The sequence below is a fragment of the Syngnathus floridae genome, chromosome 8 (assembly GCF_059516105.1).
Source record: "Syngnathus floridae isolate MCC-2025c chromosome 8, RoL_Sflo_1.0, whole genome shotgun sequence".
Classification (NCBI taxonomy): domain Eukaryota; kingdom Metazoa; phylum Chordata; class Actinopteri; order Syngnathiformes; family Syngnathidae; genus Syngnathus; species Syngnathus floridae.
In genome coordinates this window covers 6,404,543-6,426,170 of record NC_142420.1, presented here as the reverse complement: position 1 = coordinate 6,426,170, position 21,628 = coordinate 6,404,543, and the positions used below count along the sequence as shown (strand labels likewise).

The window sequence follows — 21,628 nt, the reverse complement described above, 5'->3', positions numbered from 1 at the left end:
AAGTCATAAATCAAGTCAAATAATTTTGCAAAGCCAAAACTAATTAACACATGTTAATTTGAACTCACTATCCATGATTCCCTAAGGTAGATAATTAAATGATGTCATATGATACAAAAATCATATCTTGGTTTTAATTCAATTAAAATTTTGAAATCAGTAAGCATGTACTGAGTTATTGGATTACCAATATCTTAAATCTTTTTTTTTGGGGGGGGAAGAACAACATCAATAGTTTGTCACCTTTTAGGGGAACACTGGAGAGACTGCGGGTTTTTCAAATGCATCCTTCTTGTTGCTTACCTAATATGTTCTTTGTGAGGCCCTATTACATAATTTCATTACATTGTTAGACTTTTTAAGGCTAGTGTTCTTGAACAGAAGGGTCACAAACTTTCTCAGATAAAATAACATGGAGGGCTCAGGTTCACGACAATGTAGGCGTTATTGTTGTCCGATTAAAAACATTTTGAAACGATGATATTTGCAGTATTCCTTTGATGAGTCGAGGCGGTGAGTGAGTAAGCAGCGGTGAATAGATTCACCTGAGCCTGAGGAAACTTGTCAGGCTTAGCGAGGGCGACACACCCTGAGCTGACCCGCAGGTGCCAACGCGCATGCACCAACCCCGCACCTGCCAAATAGTGAGTCACCGAGTGGGCGGGGGACCCAGGCTGAGCTCATCCTGCACATTCCCACATCACATTTCCAGCCCCACCCACCCACCTCCAGCCATTCTTTGTCTTACCTGCCTCTTTTTACGCGTGCGTGTGCATGCATTTGCAGGTGTGTGCACGTGTGTGTGCAGAGAGAGATTACAGGCTGCATGAGAAAGCGGAGATGCAGGATAAGTGTGAGAACTACTACCTGGAAAACAGCTGCTTGGCTAAAACAGGCTGCCCAACCACACACGTAGTACAGTATCCTGTACTTCCTCAAATAGTAGCCGTCACTCAGCGGGCGCACCAGTGTGTTTAACGATCGTTGTTGCTAATCCAAACAGCAGCACCTTATTGTAAACAAGTTCCCTGAGCGGTATTAAAGATGTCAAGAGCAAATTATTATTTATCATTAAAATTAAGACCACTGCCTTAATAGGCACTACTACACTTGAGTCAAACAAATAAACGCCCAAGACTGCTATTTGCGTTACTTTAAAACACACTAATCCTTTATCGCCCTTCCTTACACATCGTATTTTCTGCACAGGTAGCAATGTGATATGAAAGACAAAGGTTATGTTTTATGAAACACTGAGTTTTTCGAGCCATTACACGTGTGAATGGTTTATATATGGACAACAGAGCTTTACAAGGGTGTGTAAAAGAGTGTTTTGCATTAGCAAAAGAGGAAGTGCCTGTTTACCGCACTTGGTGCAGGCGGGTTACGCAACAAGGGTGATGGATTACGAGGAAGGTGAGAGAGAGCGAGGGGGGGCAGAGAGAGAGAGAGAGAGAGAGAGAGAGAGGATAGCTCATAGCTGATATAGCTCAACACAGCATTCCCAAACAGGAAGTGCTTTTTGAGTGAAAGACGGAAACACAAATGGGTGTGCCCCAGGGTATTTGCTCTCTCTTGTCAACTTGTCATCCAGTTCCTCCAGTGTGTGTACGTGTGTGTGTGGGCATGTGTGTGTGTGCGCGCAGCATGGACAAACAAGGCGAAAAATGAAAAAATGGTGTTTGCATTCCTTCCGCTTGCTTCTGTGAGAAATAAATGATGAATGGTTGAATTAGCAAATCTGCAGCCACATCTTAAAATGCATTAAAACAATATATAGTATACTTTTACTTTATGAAATTTATTTTTCTCACGCCAATTCTGAAAAACGGAGTTGCTTTATTCTCAATAATCTAGGACCATAAATGTAGTGATATAGTATAAGACCCTGCCCTATAAAAATAGACACTTGATTTACCAATATAAAACTGCAATCATCAATATAATGGGCAAATAGAGTAATACATATTGAGAGTTTACACTTTGCAAAAGTAGAAGTAAATAGTCAGTGGGCGGCTAATAATCAGTGACAATCACAAACTATAAACAACATACACAAATCAATCTTGAAGGTGGATGAGGAGTTAAGTGGGGGTTTAGTGGGGTATGTGGGGGGGGTCCTCATACGGCCTCAGAGCTTATTGGCTTTTAAAACACACACACGGATACTTAAGGAGACGCAACGTTCCAGACAGCTTTCCGGAAGGGTTACGGTTAGGGTACCTAAACCCTAACCCTAACCCCAAAGCTACACTTTAGGACATTTTGTATATGGCCACAATGCTACCACACATGAGCACTTAAATACTCCCCAGCTAGGATAAATTGTCAGATTTTAAATCAGATTAAATAACACGTCTCTGTTAAGCGGAAGTACAGGGAACCTCAATTCAATAATAATTTTTGACTTTCATTGAAAAATCCATTTTTTTTTAATTACAAAAAATTAAGTCTGTAACATGAAAAAATACAAAAAAAAACAATATAAAAATAATTTAGCTTTCCGGAAGGGTTCGGGTTAGGGTTAGGGTTAGGCCACCTAAACCCTAACCCTAACCCTAACCCCAAAGCTACACTTTAGGGTTAGGCTACCTAAACCCTAACCCTAACCCTAACCCCAAAGCTACACTTGAGGACATTTTGTATATGGCCACACTGCTACCACACATGAGCACTTAAATGCTCTCCAGCTAGGATAAATTATCAGATTTTAAATCAGATTAAATAACACGTCTCTGTTAAGCGGAAGTACAGGGAACCTCAATTTAATAATAATTTTCGACTTTCATTGAAAAATCAATTTTTTTTTAATTACAAAAAATTAAGTCTGTAACATGAAAAAATACAAAAAAAACAATATAAAAATAATTTAGCTTTCCGGAAGGGTTAGGGTTAGGGTTAGGCCACCTAAACCCTAACCCTAACCCTAACCCCAAAGCTACACTTTAGGGTTAGGCTACCTAAACCCTAACCCTAACCCCAAAGCTACACTTTAGGGTTGGGCTACCTAAACCCTAACCCTAACCCTAACCCCAAAGCTACACTGGAGGACATTTTGTATATGGCCACACTGCTACCACACATGAGCACTTAAATGCTCTCCAGCTAGGATAAATTATCAGATTTTAAATCAGATTAAATAACACGTCTCTGTTAAGCGGAAGTACAGGGAACCTCAATTTAATAATAATTTTCGACTTTCATTGAAAAATCAATTTTTTTTTAATTACAAAAAATTAAGTCTGTAACATGAAAAAATACAAAAAAACAATATAAAAATAATTTAGCTTATCGGAAGGGTTAGGGTTAGGGTTAGGCCACCTAAACCCTAACCCTAACCCTAACCCCAAAGCTACACTTTAGGGTTAGGCTACCTAAACCCTAACCCTAACCCTAACCCCAAAGCTACACTTTAGGGTTAGGCTACCTAAACCCTAACCCTAACCCTAACCCCAAAGCTACACTTGAGGACATTTTGTATATGGCCACACTGCTACCACACATGATCACTTAAATACTCTCCAGCTAGGATAAATTATCAGATTTTAAATCAGATTAAATAACACGTCTCTGTTAAGCGGAAGTACAGGGAACCTCAATTTAATAATAATTTTCGACTTTCATTGAAAAATCAATTTTTTTTTAATTACAAAAAATTAAGTCTGTAACATGAAAAAATACAAAAAAAACAATATAAAAATAATTTTGCTTTCCGGAAGGGTTAGGGTTAGGGTTAGGGTTCCTAAACCCTAACCCTAACCCTAACCCCAAAGCTACACTTGAGGACATTTTGTATATGGCCACACTGCTACCACACATGAGCACTTAAATACTCTCCAGCTAGGATAAATTATCAGATTTTAAATCAGATTAAATAACACATCTCTGTTAAGCGGAAGTACAGGGAACCTCAATTTAATAATAATTTTCGACTTTCATTGAAAAATCAATTTTTTTTTATTACAAAAAATTAAGTCTGTAACATGAAAAAATACAAAAAAAACAATATAAAAATAATTTAGCTTTCCGGAAGGGTTAGGGTTAGGGTTAGGCCACCTAAACCCTAACCCTAACCCTAACCCCAAAGCTACACTTTAGGGTTAGGCTACCTAAACCCTAACCCTAACCCCAAAGCTACACTTTAGGGTTAGGCTACCTAAACCCTAACCCTAACCCTAACCCCAAAGCTACACTTGAGGACATTTTGTATATGGCCACACTGCTACCACACATGAGGACTTAAATGCTCTCCAGCTAGGATAAATTATCAGATTTTAAATCAGATTAAATAACACGTCTCTGTTAAGCGGAAGTACAGGGAACCTCAATTTAATAATAATTTTCGACTTTCATTGAAAAATCAAATTTTTTTTAATTACAAAAAATTAAGTCTGTAACATGAAAAAATACAAAAAAAATATATAAAAATAATTTAGCTTTCCGGAAGGGTTAGGGTTAGGGTTAGGCCACCTAAACCCTAACCCTAACCCTAACCCCAAAGCTACACTTTAGGGTTAGGCTACCTAAACCCTAACCCTAACCCTAACCCCAAAGCTACACTTTAGGGTTAGGCTACCTAAACCCTAACCCTAACCCTAACCCCAAAGCTACACTTGAGGACATTTTGTATATGGCCACACTGCTACCACACATGAGCACTTAAATACTCTCCAGCTAGGATAAATTATCAGATTTTAAATCAGATTAAATAACACGTCTCTGTTAAGCGGAAGTACAGGGAACCTCAATTTAATAATAATTTTCGACTTTCATTGAAAAATCAATTTTTTTTTAATTACAAAAAATTAAGTCTGTAACATGAAAAAATACAAAAAAAACAATATAAAAATAATTTTGCTTTCCGGAAGGGTTAGGGTTAGGGTTAGGGTTTAGGAACCCTAACCCCAAAGCTACACTTTAGGGTTAGGCTACCTAAACCCTAACCCTAACCCCAAAGCTACACTTTAGGGTTGGGCTACCTAAACCCTAACCCTAACCCTAACCCCAAAGCTACACTTGAGGACATTTTGTATATGGCCACACTGCTACCACACATGAGCACTTAAATACTCTCCAGCTAGGATAAATTATCAGATTTTAAATCAGATTAAATAACACGTCTCTGTTAAGCGGAAGTACAGGGAACCTCAATTTAATAATAATTTTCGACTTTCATTGAAAAATCAATTTTTTTTTTATTACAAAAAATTAAGTCTGTAACATGAAAAAATACAAAAAAAACAATATAAAAATAATTTAGCTTTCCGGAAGGGTTAGGGTTAGGGTTAGGGTTAGGCCACCTAAACCCTAACCCTAACCCTAACCCCAAAGCTACACTTTAGGGTTAGGCTACCTAAACCCTAACCCTAACCCCAAAGCTACACTTGAGGACATTTTGTATATGGCCACACTGCTACCACACATGAGCACTTAAATGCTCTCCAGCTAGGATAAATTATCAGATTTTAAATCAGATTAAATAACACGTCTCTGTTAAGCGGAAGTACAGGGAACCTCAATTTAATAATAATTTTCGACTTTCATTGAAAAATCAATTTTTTTTAATTACAAAAAATTAAGTCTGTAACATGAAAAAATACAAAAAAATAAAATAAAAATAATTTAGCTTTCCGGAAGGGTTAGGGTTAGGGTTAGGGTTAGGCCACCTAAACCCTAACCCTAACCCTAACCCCAAAGCTACACTTTAGGGTTAGGCTACCTAAACCCTAACCCTAACCCTAACCCCAAAGCTACACTTTAGGGTTAGGCTACCTAAACCCTAACCCTAACCCTAACCCCAAAGCTACACTTTAGGGTTAGGCTACCTAAACCCTAACCCTAACCCTAACCCCAAAGCTACACTTGAGGACATTTTGTATATGGCCACACTGCTACCACACATGAGCACTTAAATACTCTCCAGCTAGGATAAATTATCAGATTTTAAATTAGATTAAATAACACGTCTCTGTTAAGCGGAAGTACAGGGAACCTCAATTTAATAATAATTTTCGACTTTCATTGAAAAATCAATTTTTTTTTTAATTACAAAAAATTAAGTCTGTAACATGAAAAAATACAAAAAAAACAATATAAAAATAATTTAGCTTTCCGGAAGGGTTAGGGTTAGGGTTAGGGTTCCTAAACCCTAACCCTAACCCTAACCCCAAAGCTACACTTGAGGACATTTTGTATATGGCCACACTGCTACCACACATGAGCACTTAAATACTCTCCAGCTAGGATAAATTATCAGATTTTAAATCAGATTAAATAACACGTCTCTGTTAAGCGGAAGTACAGGGAACCTCAATTTAATAATAATTTTCAACTTTCATTGAAAAATCAATTTTTTTAATTACAAAAAATTAAGTCTGTAACATGAAAAAATACAAAAAAAACCAATATAAAAATAATTTATTATAAATAATAATATATTTTGACATGACTATGCTTAAAAGAAAGTGCCCGGTGGAAGAATTGGGTGCTGCTTGTTACCTCTCCAATGACCCCACCACTAGATTGATAGATAACAAATAGCAATAATATATCTCTGCATCACACAGTAGATACAATTAGACCGAGTCCTAGCCTTAATCACCATTTTAATTAGCACGGTTGCGGGAATGAATAATCCGCCGGCATATGGTTAAATGTGCAAAAGCGTTGATCTCGCTGGTGCTTTAATCCCACCCACCTCCAGAGGCTGTTGTAACATGCTGCTTAATGACTATTGCTGAGGAGGGGGTGGGGCCTGCGAGGCTAAACAATAACAGGAGCTATCCTAGGTTAGGGCCCACGCCCAAAAGGCTGGTCGCACACTTTCTCCCCAAGTCAAACTGAAAATAAACAAACGCAAAGGAAGAAGTAAATGTGTCCTCTGCTCTTTCTTTTGAGAGACTATTAAGGTCATACTGAAAAGAAAAAAATGTAGTTAAAATAGTTGAGACCAAAGATTGAAATGCGGGAAAACAAGAATAATTATTCAAGCACAAGAATAAAGTCATACTGTAATTTTGCAAGTAAAAATAGAACAGACTATTTTTTTAGCTATTTTTTTAAATTCACTCAAAACACCATCACTAGTACAAAAGAGTACAGACAGCTAGGAATTGCCAGGTCAAAATAGCTGACTTGATAGTGACATGGGCTCTCGCTTGGAAAGAACTTGGTTCGATCCCAGGTGTGAGCAAATGCCTACATATCCTTTTAGAATTGGAACCTTGCTGCGTAAGCATATGCAAACAAATGCAAGTATTTATGTGAAAATCCATAAGGTGGCCCGCCCCCAAGTTGGCGAGCAAACCAATGGATCACGCCCAACTACCTAGGGGGCGGGGTGGAATCCAGTAGTGTAAGGGACGGGGTGAAGAGAGTTAGGGCTCCAAAGTAAGGTTTAAAGCTAGGGTTAGGGGCGGTCCACCTGATCCTGTTTTTTTTCAAATAATCAAAAATTATGGTCAAAGCTTCAAGGAAAGTGAAAAGTGCCACACCCGCCCTCACCCCCACTTTCTGATTGGCTGTTTGATCTGTGACATCACTCGGACACTCCATTAGGTACACCGCCATTGTCAAAGGTCACAGGTGTCAAGCTCTAGTCCCCGGGGCCGCATTCCAACATGTTTTACAAGATTACCTCGTTAAGTGCACCTGCGTGAAAAGTTTTTGGTCATTTTCACGTTCTGCATGAGCTAAAACTTTTCACGCAGGTGCACTTAACGAGGGAATCACAGACACTCCATTAGGTACACCGCCATTTTTTCAAGCGTACCTAATAACAGGCCACTTTATTAGGGAAATATCATGGTCAAAGGTCACAGGTGTCAAGCTCTAGTCCTCGGGGCCGCGTTCCAATAGGAACGGGTCCAAGTTACCCTCGTTAAACACACCTGCGTGAAAACTTTTAGCCACTTTTTTGTTCTGCAGTAGCTAAAACTTTTCACGCAGGTGCACTTAACGAGGACAGACACTCCATTAGGTACACCGCCATTTTCAAAAACTGTCACTTTCATTTACAAAAGAAATACAATTTAAAGAATATTTAGTATTTGTCTTTATTCAATTATTCGACTCTCCATCCATATATAGGAATAGAACTTTATGTCTTTTGTTGTAATATAACTGATTTTAATATAGAAGCTGGTGTAACACTTAACAGATTTTTGTTGGTGGTGTGCCTCAAGATTTTTTCCAATGAAAAGATGTGCTGTGAATGAAAAAAGGTTGGGAAACACTGTGTTAGACAATAAGACCATTTCTATTAATTTTTTATTTATATTTTAACATTGGAAGCATAACATTTTCCAAAATGTCTTGATAAAATGAGAAACAATGATACAAGGAAACGTAGAAATTATTTCAATGATAAACAAAGTAATGTATTTATTTGTCAGAGACAAAATAGAACAATAAACAGAGCATAAGCAGGCATCTTAAATAATATCAATATTTATTCCATGTGTCTAAAAAGAACCAATACAATCTAAAGCAAAGACGTAAGTTTAAATTATCATCTCTTAGTCGCATCACAATAATAAGCAAGAAGTGAATTATTTACAGTGGGGTGGGCGGGGGAAAACACAGCAAATCAGCCGGGCACCCCCAACAGTCATTTTTAGATGCTTTCATCAAGATACACGACCCATATGCAAAACACTGCTCAAACACCAAGTGGGCTCGATTAGCAAATTTCAAATTTGAAGAAAAAAAAAAAAAAAAAACACGTACAAACCGCAACAATCAAAAAAATCATTATTTTAAGTTTCATAAACAAATAGACAATATTTGTACATTTGGTACACCTTGGTAAGTAAACTAGATTTGAATCGTGTAAATATTGCATATGCCATTTGTACCCAAGTATCAAGAGTGAATTAGGTCAAGTATGAATTTCTTGTAAAATTTGCAGTTACAGCATTAAAAAAATGGTGGCATCGGCTTTCACAATACTCCCATCAGGGTTATCAAATTATTTGAAAACACAAAAAAAGGAGGGGGTGGGGTGAATCAAAGCCAAACCAGAAGTGGTTAGCGTATAACTTAATTAGTGCTTCTGTTGTATCACGCCAACACAAACTATGTACAGTAAAAACAGCATAAGTTATTTAACTTAAAGTTTTCTTGTTGTCATAACGTCACACTATTTACAGTCTCGAAGTACCAGTGGATTCAGATAAACAGCAACAATGCTCATCCTGGTGTGTGTTGTGTCGGTCAATGTTTTTGTTGGCTTTTCACTGTTGTGGTTGTTCATTGGGATTGTGCGTTCCCAGCCTTGGAACGCAGCGTGTACTACATTCAATGCGTCTTGTGTTACAATCTAGACAAGTTTGTAAGTGCAAGACCATGCTTTTGCTGCGTCAGCGTCCCAAAATGCGACAAAACCGACCACGTGGCTCGGCGCTGCAGTGAGGCAACAGGTGAGTGGGTCTGTGTGCACTGTTCAGTTAAGACCAGGGATGGGCATTTGATGACTTTTTATTGATTGACGGTGGAGAAAATGAGCAATCAATTAATTGATTAATTGTTCAACGACTCCTCTGTAAAAGTGTGGTGGGAAAAAATAGCACAAGTTGTAGTTTTAAGAATTCAGTGCAAATGTGAGCAGATATAGCAAGAATAAAGTTGCAGAATTATAAATCGTGAATTGATTCTAAAACTCAAAATTTGAAAAAGAAATCGTTTTTAGAAAACTCCTAAAGCTGTAATTTTATGGGAATAAAGTTGAATTGTTCTTACAGGTATATAATAGATTATATTGAGAAAAAAATTTAATGGTCAAATGACAAAAAAAACAATGGAGTCGCATTTGATAATTTTTTGATAAAAAGTTCAATTCTATGAGTAAAACTGTAATGGTAGAAAACAGTAATTATATACAACAAAAAAATGTATAGTCATAAAATGACAAAAAACATTTGCGGGAAAAATACACCTGGAAATCATTCATATTTAAAGCCAACTGCAGTACTTTTGGACTGCAACTTTTTACTTGGAGCCCTATGATTTTTCATTTTTTGCATGAATTTCTACTGAAGTGAGATGATAACCTCTCTCTGGATGTTCTGAACTCCTGTTACAGTATCTTAAAGAACAGAACAAAGCTGACGTCTTCTTTAAACCACTACCTGCGCCTCTGCTGGTTGTACTCAATTTTGACTTTAATTATTGATCACTTCCCAACAATCAACCAAATTCTATCACTATGCCCATCCCTAGTTAAGACAACTTCAAACATTCCATTTTGTCATAACTTCCTGCAGGCAGCGCGGGCGGGTATGCAGGGGACTACAGGTGAACAGGTCCAAAGTGTTGTGACTTTGGCTCAGACAGGCCACAGATGTACCTGGGTGGTGCAGCGGTGTTTGAGCGTGACATCATCGCTCTCCAAGAACGCAAGGATAGAAAATCCTTCCGTCCCGCCTCCCGCCGGGTGAATAAATATAGACATCTTTCATACATCATCTTGTCTTAAATGTACCGTGGAAATCTCAGAGTGGCTCATTCTTTGCGGATCGGTTCAGTTGTGGAGGGTTGCTAGGTCCAGACGAAACAGCCCATCAGGGGCGAGAGTAAGGCTTTGGATTGGTGATTTTCTTAAAAAAAAAAAGTTTTAAAAAATAAATATTTCATATATCTTCATATCAACTAAGGGGGGTTTAACCAACCTGTTTTTGTTTGTTTTGTTGAGGTAGGTTTTTTTTAAGCAAACTTTTTTTTTTTTTAAATATGTACCTAAATGCCACCTTTATAGAAATTCACACATTTGGAAAAGGTTTTGCCAAATGCATACATCCGCGTTAAATAAATAAATATTTAGTATGCATTTTTTTCTGCATGTGTGTGCATGTGATCTCCAAGTTTGGTGTCTTCTCAGGTCAGACCACCAGTTCAAACTCTGTTATTATCGGTAACCAAAATAATATATATCCAACACGATATAATAACCTGTGTAGTCATTTCGCAGATAAATAAAATGGTTACCAAGAGTTAACAGTTGGTACGACAGTTTGTTTCTTTAAGTCATCTAGTCCAGCAGCATCAATGGATGGCGCCTCATCGTTTTGGTGCCAAGGGAAGATTTGGGGCCAAAGGTCAAGTGTCCGTGTTGCCGTGGTGACCGTCGCCTCCGTGACCTCGCAGAGATGCCGGCGAGGGTCAAAGGACATGTGGGTGGCAGCCCGCGGTCCAGCTGTTGCCGAGGCGACGTCATCACATGGAGGCGGCGGACCGACCTGACGGCCAGGAGAAGAGGAAAGGGGGAGGGGGACTGAGCCAGTGGCCTTCATTCTGAAAGAGAGAAGGGAAAACATATGATGACAATGATGAATGATGACAATGAACTCGGTTTTTTTTTTCCAAAGAAAAGGTTGGAATATTACAAAACTAAAATGAATAGAACTCTTGTTGATGTTGTATTTGGGCAAAAAAGTCCAAATCTTATAAAAGCTGTAGTCTTTCAAAGGGGAAAAAAAAAAGAGGTTGACTAAAATTACATTTTGGGAGAAAATAAAAGGTTTTTTTTTTTTAATAAATTCATATTGACAGTTGTGTGTGTGTGGTCAAATGGATTCCCCCACTTTGAAGAGCACTTATTCCTTACTTGGTAACAAAGTGTGTGCTCCTCAGTCAGTGCCTTTAAAACAGCGTCGTACACACAACACCGGTATTCCAGACTGAATACACACACTCCAAGTAAAACATGCAAATGTCACTCCCACACACACCACAGTGACATATTCTTATTTATTCTCATTCATGCAGTCGCCACAGTGTCGCTTTCTGTCCCAGTGGAAAACACTGCTGAACTCTGACCCCCACGCACTTGCTTGGGAGCTTTCATTTGCATGCAGCTATCAAACGGCAGCGGAAATGTCGGCCGACAACACACACGCACAAATACACACGGCTGGGCCGGCGGGCCGCATTTTTGTCCCCCGCTCGCCGTCTCCTCTCCCCTCTCTCTCGTCCCCTCCCCCGGAGGTGAACAAGAGCTGTTTTCACAAAGCTCGATGTGATCGTTCATTCTCTAAAACAAACCTTTCATTCAGGCCAAGCTGACCCCCCCTTCCCCACAACACTCCCTACTAAAAACACACACACTTTGTTCTCCTGTTTTTGACTAAAAAGAAAAATCTTAGAATCATGTCGGGGTTTTTTTTTTTGTTCAGTGGATGACTCATTTTGGGGAAAATAGACATTTAATTTGGCTCCTCTAATGGTTCCTCATGGTTGTTTGGGTTCATTAGAGGGCAAGAAAAGAGAGAATCAAGAAGAAAGAGTTTGGGGAGAGGTGGAAAAACCACAGTAACAGAATCAACCTGACTGAGAGGACCGGGAATGCAGTGAGGTCATGGGACCGTCGGCCTGTAACAATCTGTGTGTGTATGTGCTGGTCCAGACAGTGGCCTGTCGGGGCAAACACTTGGGTGAGAATGACTGAGATGTGCCGGGAAAATGAATCACTGACAGCGTGGATTAATAACACGCTGCAGAGGAAACAAATAAATAAATGTCATGTCTCAACGCGACCACACACCAGACAAAAGGGGTGTGTGGAAAAAGGGGTGTTACTGAAACAAAGGGAGCGAGGTCTATCAAGGAATGAACCCGATGGCTACTCAACCCCTGTCCTGCTTTTCGGTGGGGGTGCCCTCTTTCAGTTCCTCCCACAACCATTACGACCGCCCACCCTCACCGACTGTTCATTATTTATTTAGCTCGCAGGCTAAACTTAGCCCAGCTCCATTCAGGGCTAGGACACCGGGGAGTGTTATTGGCGGCCGGGTCCCTTCCGACGTAAACACGTCCACTGCGGCCTCCCCCACTTAGCGTATCGCATGTAAATGGCCATAAATGTGAAAAATAAGACAGCAAACCAATAAAAACGTGGTGGGGGGGGAGATTTCTATCGGCATCAAGCATGACTGGTAAAAACGACAAACTTAAGGCCATGTCCCGCTGAGGAATTTGCGAAGGGATCCAATGTCGAGTTGTTGTCAGGGTTCGATCAAGGTCGCAAGTTAGCCATTTGCTACTTTTGCCAACAGTCGTAAAGTTCAGGTTGTACCAAATTAATCTCTGTTCTCACGGAGAATACATAAGGAACATAAATGCCAAGCCAGTAAGTAGCAATAGCACTTCTTCATAGGTCCTATTGGAAGTAATTTTTTGTGGTTTGGGTTTGTGAAACCAGCCACCAAATATTCTTACACACCTGCTATGGGTGTATTTAAAGTGTTAGTAAAAATTTAATTATGCTAAGAAAATATAATTTTGTCTTAAAATAATCTGTTTTCAGCTTGCTATTCCTGGCTCCAATGTGTCATGTAAACAACTCCAAGAGTGAAAAGAGCAGAAATGATGTCAAGTCTTCTCCCTCAGAGATGAACAGGCTGGGATATGTTGTGTTTACATTCCAGCCTCCCGCCGGCTGGCTCCTCCCTGATCTATCGCAGGGCTCTACTACACAAACACCGAATGCCTCGTGACCTATGACCTCCCACGGCATGGGCCTGTCCGACGCACAGCACGAAAACAAGCCCTGCTCGCTCACCTCAATCTTTGCTAGTGGCGCGGACATGACCTCCAATCACAGTATCCCCTTGAGTGACTTGCACACATTTGGGAGGAAACCCCCGTTTTTAGTGATATCATCATATAGTGAAATATAAAGTAGGTTTTCTATCAATTAATTGGATAAATGTATTTTGCATTATTAAACCTACGCGTAAGGTGCCGGTGATATGTTCGTTTACTTGGTCACCATTCTACTATAGTCACTTTTAGTGTGTGTGGCTTTAAACAGTGGCTGGTGAGTGACGTGGGTGTCAATAATGAGAGTCGGCTGGAGGTATTTGGTGTGAGTTGAGGCCATCGACAACTCATCTTGTGTGCCTGTTTTCTTACTGTTTGTTTGTTCAAAGAAGCGAAAGTGCACAAGTGTGTTTCCTTGACCACTTTTGGAGACAATACAATATGCTATTACTTGTGATGCTACGCTCGATTAAATGAGCTCACATTAATACTTTATTTGTGTTGGCAATCGTAGATGTGCTTTTGTGGTACAAATTGCATTTAAACTCAAACTTTTAACATTCTATGTTTTTTACAAATTCTTTGGCTCACCCTCATTGCACCAACTTATATCTACACAGAGCGATATATGCAACTGCAGTAATATTAGTCTGTGTGGGGAAGAATGATCCCTGCAAAGCTCTGAGGCAGAGACTTTGCTTCAACCTTTTCTTGTAATCGAATTATTCAAGTTACTGGATCAATAATTGCATTTGATTTTTGGTTATTTTCTTCTCGAGGCGATCACAACTTTATTAAAGAACTTGTGCCTGTTCTGTCAAATAAAACTACATAATATTGAAGGGGGGCTAATTAATTACTTTTCTTTTCAGTCTATCATGGCAATGGTTGCTTACTAACAAACACAAATTTGGAAAAAAAAAAAGTTTATCCTGGCTTTACATTCAGTATAAAACGGTCATATGAAGGGGCCGAGTTTGCTGAGACACGCTCGCATCACGCAGCAGCTCGAGACAAAACAAGCGGCTCAACAATGTTTAATCCTGAAGTGAACGTAAGCCTTCTTACCTCCAAGCTAAATTGGGGATAGGTTGACTTTGTTTTTATCTGCGACTAGAACATCCTGCCCTAGTGTACTCTCAAGAGTTATGTATCACACTCACTGTGACTGTGCAGAGTTGCAGGGGGAGGGGGAGGAGGGGGGGGGAGTACAGGACAGGTGAGGGCAAGAAACAAAGTGTTCCTTTCCTCTGTTGTCATCAAAGAGTCTTGTTGGGCTGACTTTGGAAAAGTGCACTTTGTACCTCTGTAACTTGCTCATTAAAATGCAAAGAAGTCGGGGCGATTATCAGTGAGGTATCAGAACTATGCCAGAGCTGTTTGTTCTTGTTTTTAGAAGCTCGTGATGACAACAGCAACCTTTAATCAAGTTTGATAAGCTTTAGTTGCTAAACAAGTCATTAGGAGATCCTCCACGGACTCTGGTGCAAGAAGCCAAAGCAAAACTGGCCCACAGAGGTATGGAAAACAAGAGAAAATACACAACACTGATGCCAAATAAAGCATGTGTGTCAACAGAGGAGGGGGCCTGCTGTAGGATGATTGTGGGGGTAGGCGTAGGTTGCGTCACATGATTTCTGCAAAACAGAAAGCGATGCCTGGAGAGAAGAGGCGGAGAATCAAGGGGGGAGGGATGATGCAAAAGGGGGGAGGGGTTTGGTGTAAGGCTTCTTGAACACACCCTCTTGCACCCCTCCGCCACCCTCCTCCACTTCCACCTTCTCCCTGTTGTTGTGGCAGATGGTGGCCGGTCATTAGCGTATTGTCACTCTCCTCCTAAAAGAGCCAGATAACCAGTGAGTGCTGCTTGGCGGGGCAGGTGCAAATACTCCTGACTCAATCCCCCCCCCCCCCACACACACACACAAACACACACACACACCTCTACACGCAAAACACACTCACACACAACCCTCTCGACCATCTGCTGGCGGCTGCGCATATGCAGACAGGAAGACGCAGAAAGTGGAACGGTGTGTGCGTTGGGCTGCTAAATTCGGCAAGGCATGGAGGGAGTGAGTCAGATTCTCCCCTAAATGCAACCATGCAAGACGGCTGTTACAACAGAGGGTGGGGGGAGGGGGTTGGGCGTATGTGAAAGGGGGGGGGGCTAAATAGATGAAAGGCAGCCTCAGAAAAAATATGGTAAAAAGTAATCCACACGCCTCTATGATGTGCCTTGATGCATTTCGCTGTAGTTCAAAGGTCATTAAAGTGACATTGCAGCAGGGTCAGGAGGTGTGCCCTTGAAGACTAAACGGTGGAACTACTGCTTCAAAACAACTAACCAATCGACTGCCTGGCCTATTAAAAGTGATCCACAGCACACAGAAACAAGAAAGTCCATATATAGGGATATAGAATGCAGCCCCCCCCTCTTATTCATTCACATGTGTGTTGAATTTTAGAACAGCAACTGCCTCCCTCCCTCTCACCCCCTCCTCTCTGTGAGCCCACACTCCTTCCCTCTCCGCCCCACGGGGTGACTGCAAATGCCAAATGAGGACATGGGATTTAAGTTCCTAATGTTTCAAACTGCAGCACTGAAGGGAATGTAAACTATGGGCTCAGTAGGTTGATAACAAGAAAATGTGGCATAGCTTGCGGAAGGCGACCCTCGTCTCTCCCTTGATTGCTAAGAAGCATTAGTCATTTGGAAGGAGTAGAAGAAGAAGAAACGGGAGATACCAAATGGTCATACAACCCAAACATGCGGCCATGCAAGCCATGTTTGTGAAGTTGTTTGCAGAAAAAAAAAAAGTCCCCCATCCCCCTTCAGAGTCTTCCATGCTGCCAGGTTAGAAAAACAAGTGAGCATTCACCTCTCCCAGCAACCTTTGCACACTGCCCCACATTCCAGGCCTGAAACCCGGTACCTGACAATTGATAAACAACTGACTCACTTGTTTTCCTGGGAAACCCGATGACTCGCACGGAGTACCGCGAGAAGCGTCAGAGATGGCTCAGAGACTAAAAGACAGACTAGTCGATAGGTTTCAACCATTTTTGGAGAAGATTGAATACCGATTTTTCTGACAGGTACACCAATTTTAATTCAAGGTCCGATTTATTTTATGACTGCGTTTCACATTAGTTTAGCAGTTAGCATTAGCATGTCCAATCTTTTCTCTGGTTGCTCGTATGTTGTTTGCTGAGTGATTCTTCTTGTAAGTGTAGCTTTTTTGTCATTACGGAGGTGAGGATTAGTTATTTAGAGGAGAGGACCCGCACCCCGAAGCTCACAGCTGAGCAAGTTAGCTTAGCGCCTAGCGTTCACGAGGACCCGGGAAAGCAATAACTCAGGAGGATGGGCGTCAGTGTGATGTAGATGCGACGCTTTTTGAACCAGCTTGTAGCCAATTGGTTAGTGACCTGTCAGGGATAAAAGCACATAACTTTGAAGATCACAAATCGCATTATCTCAGATCACGATTTCAATTCCAAACACGATAACTTGTTCAGTCCTACTAGCTAAGAAACAATCCCTGTCATGAAAGCACAAACAGCAATTAACAAGACTTCGCAACCATCCTGCCCCGGGATTGTCTTTTCGGATAACAGTGACTTCTGAAATGCCGCTCGCTGTTTGGTCACCTATCCGTGTAAATAATCCCTGCCTTTGAGAGTTGCATGAAAAGCCAGTGATGCAACAGCGTCGAGAACAAGGTGAAAGGTGATATTTTGATGGCAACTGTTCTTTCCCGGAAAGACAACCCATCAACGGTGTAGTAGTCAGCCGTATAAAGACAATAGGACCAAATAGAGGACCAATAAACTGGCTTTACAATCAGGCATAAAAACAAGGATCTCTACTGGTGTTACTACTTTAAATGAGCCGGTGTAGTAACATGCGTCACTAGTAAGGATGAAACACTGACGTGGTAGAAAACTACGTCTCATGAGCTCAAGTCAGCCAATAAGAATAGAGAAACAGCCCGAAGCATGAATTTTAATGGTGTTAGGAATAGAATGGGGCATTCTGGATCGGGTGTTGTTGTATCATCACAACGTGGTATCCGTGCAGCCCAACGTAAAAGAAAGGTTGAGCAAACAGCTCCCCTTCACATCACTGTCCTGTGAAATTTCTCGTTGTGTCATGGGTGTGACGAGGGGGTGACTAATTCTACCTAAACATCGCCGCCTGCATCTCACAGCAATGTTTGGTACAACTTTCCTCGGTTGCGGTGACTTATAAAACTGCACAAAGGCCAGGCCTGTGTGTGAGCACAGATGATATGATATGCTGTCTAGTGTTTTTTTGTGCTCTGTTTTTGTTACATAATGTAGGTTGCTATGTTGTCGAGCATCAAGGCGAAAAGCACGCTACATTCTTTTTGATTAGGTGCACAAAAATACATTGTGATTACCGGCTTTGAGCTTAGAGTCAGCGCGGCAGAGTCCAGTGACTACGAGGCCGGCTGCAGGCAGGAATACTGCGCTCTCACAATTTTTCACAACTTGGGAATGAAAATGAGCCTAGCGCTGCTTAGCAACCACCAGTCAATCCGCAGTGTACACAGAAGCACTACGACAGATCCTGCTCCAGTAATGATACCACTCCCTTCATGAATGAAAGCTTCCTGAATGAATGTGTGTACAACATATAGTAGTGGCGCTCACCTTTCACAGCAGCAGCAGTCGTCTCCTTGAATCCCAAACTGGCGTAGGGGCTGGAGTTGAAGCCATTCATACCCCCTTTGCAGCCACAGGCAGTCTTGAATCTCAAGAGTCCATCACAGCCCCCTAACCGGCACCCACCGAGGGTACCCTCCATCAAGTTTAAGGCAATGTAGTTGAGTCCATTCTGATAGCCGGCGGACGTCTCCCTGCACATCGGGGTGCCGCCGCCATAGTCCTCATCGGGTCCCTCCGAGTCCCGCACGCCATGGGAGACGTTCTCCACCGAGGCCGAGCTGTGGCGCTTGGTGTCGTGGGCAAAGGATGGGCACACGGGTGTGACAGTGGTAGTAGAAGAGAAGGTCTCGGAGCTGTGTCGCCGGCGTCCCTGAGGGTCAGCGCGAATGACTTTGGCCCCCCGATGTGGATCTGCAAGGGGGACATTCAGCGAAGGTCCACTGAGGAGAAAAGAATCCACGGGCACCGCTGTTACTCCGTCCGCCACAAGGCTGCTGTCAAGACTCAGTCTATGGACACAGGCGGTCGGGCTGGTAGGGAGAGGGGGATTGTCGGTGGCGCAGAGAGGACCGAGTGTCATCTCGGTGTAGTCGTCTTTGACTGCAGTCGGCTGACACGCCAGACTCGTGTGATGCTGGAGAGGATATTCATCCACCACGCCTCTCACCTCTTCCTGTCCCTCTACGCCTTTGCCCTCCTCCTCCTCCCGGTTCAAACTCACAGTCTTGGGCGAGGCGAGGTCCACGTTAACATAGTCCGAAAGTGGTATAGATCCCTCATCTGCACACTTTGAGGCTTCAACGGATTCCACCGCATCACTGGAAGCACTGCTGAAGTCGATGTTAATATACTCCCCTGGGCTGCGTGGCTCAGAGGGGAGCGGGTGTTCACTCATACATGGTAAGGTTCTGAGAGAATCTAGAGCCAGGCGGGTGGGGCGACACGCCCTACTCCTGTGCGCCAGAACTCCGCCGTCTCTGAGAGGAGAAGGGGCAGATGAAGGGGTGCCCGGTGTCACAGAGTCTCCCAAAGTCACAGGGCAGTAGTTGGACTCCTCTTCGATCCGCTGCTTCTGCAAACACATCACCACGTATTGGTCTGTGTCAGTGGACCCGTTGCGCTGCAATTGGCTCTTAAGTGAATGTGGCAGCGTGCTATAAGAATAAGGCTGTCTGTGTTGTTGTTCTCCTCCAGAAGAACTAAGGATGTGGTGGTCTCGAGGCGTGTGGTCACCGGGAGACATGTTCAGGTACTCTCCGTTGGTGAGCTTTCCGTCAGTGCTCTCCATTGACATTTTGATTCCGCACCACATGCGCATGTAGCCGTTGTCCTCGAGGGAAACGCTGCCTGGGGAGACAGTATGCGGGCCCAGCCCTGCTGCAGAGGAGGGGTGCGATCGGGGGTTGATGATCTGCTTCGGAGCAGAGACACACATGGGGCTCATAGGCATGTAGGGGTCATTCTTTGCACCTGATGTATGAGGTGCCACGCCTGGCATCATAGGCATGTAACCACTGTCGCCCTGGAGACAGTTTGGTCCCGTCCGGACATCCTTGTACTCATCAGGAAAGGTTCCTTTAGGAGAGGCTGTGAGACATCTGCGAGAAGACTGGCTTCCACTCGTGTAAGTGGCCCTCATTAACGTGTACTCGTCGAGGGAGGCCGAAGACACTTGAGGGAGACACCTCTGCTGCCGGGGGGTGGTCAGAGAGTATGTACGCTTACGATAAGCCTTGTCCAACTCCGAGTACCACCGATAGCCGTTCTGGTTCGGCTGTTCCATCACCATGTAGCCATCGAGCCTGCTGCCATCCCGGGAGGGAGGAGTGTCAGCTCTGAGAGACTCTGGGGTGTTGCTCCCATACGTGAGAGGCAGCCGGAGGTCGCGTGCGTCGGCGGGGCTCGTGCCGTACTCCTCACACGATATGAAACCGGCGTCACTCGGGGAGCCCGAAAAAGAGGCACTACAGCTGGAGGGACGAGGTGCGCTGTTATCTGGACACGAGGTCAGGCTCACAAGACTGGGGGCGGTCATCGGCGGGGAATGAGACAGCGGCATGGACATGGACTTACTGTGTTGCAGGGAGGAGGATTCAAACGTCCGACATGGGCGTGCCGTGATGGTGTGAGACCTGCTCAGGAGGGTGCGGTGGACCCCCGGGCTGAGGGGGCTCCCGTTCACCGAAATAGGGCGTGTCATGGTGCCGTCGCCCTCACTGGCTGTGCGTATCCGACAAGAGGAGAATTTACCCACAGGTGAGGTTGTGGCCATGCTGTCAGTGCGCGACCTCCGGAGTAGACCGGTCTGGCTGGGGGGAAGGTGGTTCAGGTGCCGCCTCGTGGGCACGGAGATGGGGTTGGTACCCGATGACTGGCTTTTGCTGCGAGGGCGGAATTCAGACAACTCCTTCATTGCTTTCATAGCTTCCAGGATGGTTTCGTGGATGTTCTGCGCCACGACAGAATCATCTGCCTGCATCCAAAGCTCGCCGGGTCCGGTGGCTGCAGAGCGACCCACCTCAATGAAGAAGAAGCTGTCAGAGTGGCCGCACCTCCGGATGTTCATCAGCTGCAAAATGACCGAGGCCACCTCCGTGTTGAGTTTCACAAAACTGATAGTCCGACTGGATAAGCAGAGTCTGTACACTCCGGTTAGATTCCTGCTCTGCCCCAAGCCTTTGGACTTCATGTTGACCTGCCATACCTCCTTGTAGGCAGCGCTAACCGGCGTGATCACGCCGTAGCTCGTCTCGTCGAACCCCACCAGCGAGGACGCGGAGTTGGACGCCGACCCGTCGAACACTCTCCCCTCCGCGATCAAATCCGTCAGCACCCGGTACCATCCTTCCTGCTCGCTCTCGCTGTCGGCGGCAACGGCAAAGTACTCGTCCTTGGTGTACAGCGCGATGAGATATTTGTGTTTGGCGTCCGCTCGCTTGTTGACGTTCAGGCAGCAGTCCAGCGGGATGACCCGCTTGGCAGCAGACTTGTTCCTCCATTTCTTCTCGCTCTCGTAGTACTCCAGCCGGGCAGGGCAGCCCTCGCCGGGCTCCCTGAGTACGAAGAATCGCTTGTGGCCGTGTTTGTGCTTCCTCAGGTAGCCGCACTTCTTCACGCCGGCGGCCGGTAGTTGGGGTCCGGCATCGCTCGGCGGACTCGCCATTCTACTCTTCAAACACTTACGAGGAGGAAGAAGAATCGGAGGACACTTGACGTTAGTTTTTGTTTTTACGCTTCGATCGTCCTCTTGCTTCCCCCACGGCTGAGCGATAAATAACACATGTCTGCTGCTGCTTCTGATCGTGCTGGTGTCCGGACTGGGGAGGGGAAACAACATGTGACCATTTACACACTCAATGGGGGAGGAGGAGGAGGGTGGAAGGGGGAGAAGAAAAAA

General features: G+C 43.5%; 1 protein-coding gene across 2 annotated transcripts; it reads right to left on the bottom strand.

Annotated features, from left to right (window-relative positions):
- Positions 1–8,250: 8,250 nt before the first annotated feature.
- On the bottom strand, positions 8,251–21,602 carry irs2b (insulin receptor substrate 2b). Of its 2 annotated transcripts, none has more exons than XM_088382889.1 (2): positions 18,217–21,600; positions 8,251–11,289 (listed from the first exon to the last, which is right to left on the bottom strand). In XM_088382889.1, the coding sequence occupies exons 1-2, from the start codon at positions 21,566–21,568 to the stop codon at positions 11,285–11,287; spliced, it is 3,357 nt and encodes a 1,118-aa protein (XP_088239015.1). In that variant the 5' UTR covers positions 21,569–21,600; the 3' UTR covers positions 8,251–11,284. The 2 variants fall into 2 exon arrangements, with proteins under 2 accessions (XP_088239015.1, XP_088239014.1); XM_088382888.1 differs by lacking the exon at positions 8,251–11,289 and adding an exon at positions 13,980–15,372 and having other exon boundaries at positions 18,217–21,602.
- Between the last annotated feature and the right edge of the window lie 26 nt (positions 21,603–21,628).

Coding starts and splice junctions, on each gene's coding strand:
- irs2b (XM_088382888.1), bottom strand. CDS start 21,568: ATGTTGTTTCCCCTCCCCAGTCCGGACACCAGCACGATCAGAAGCAGC.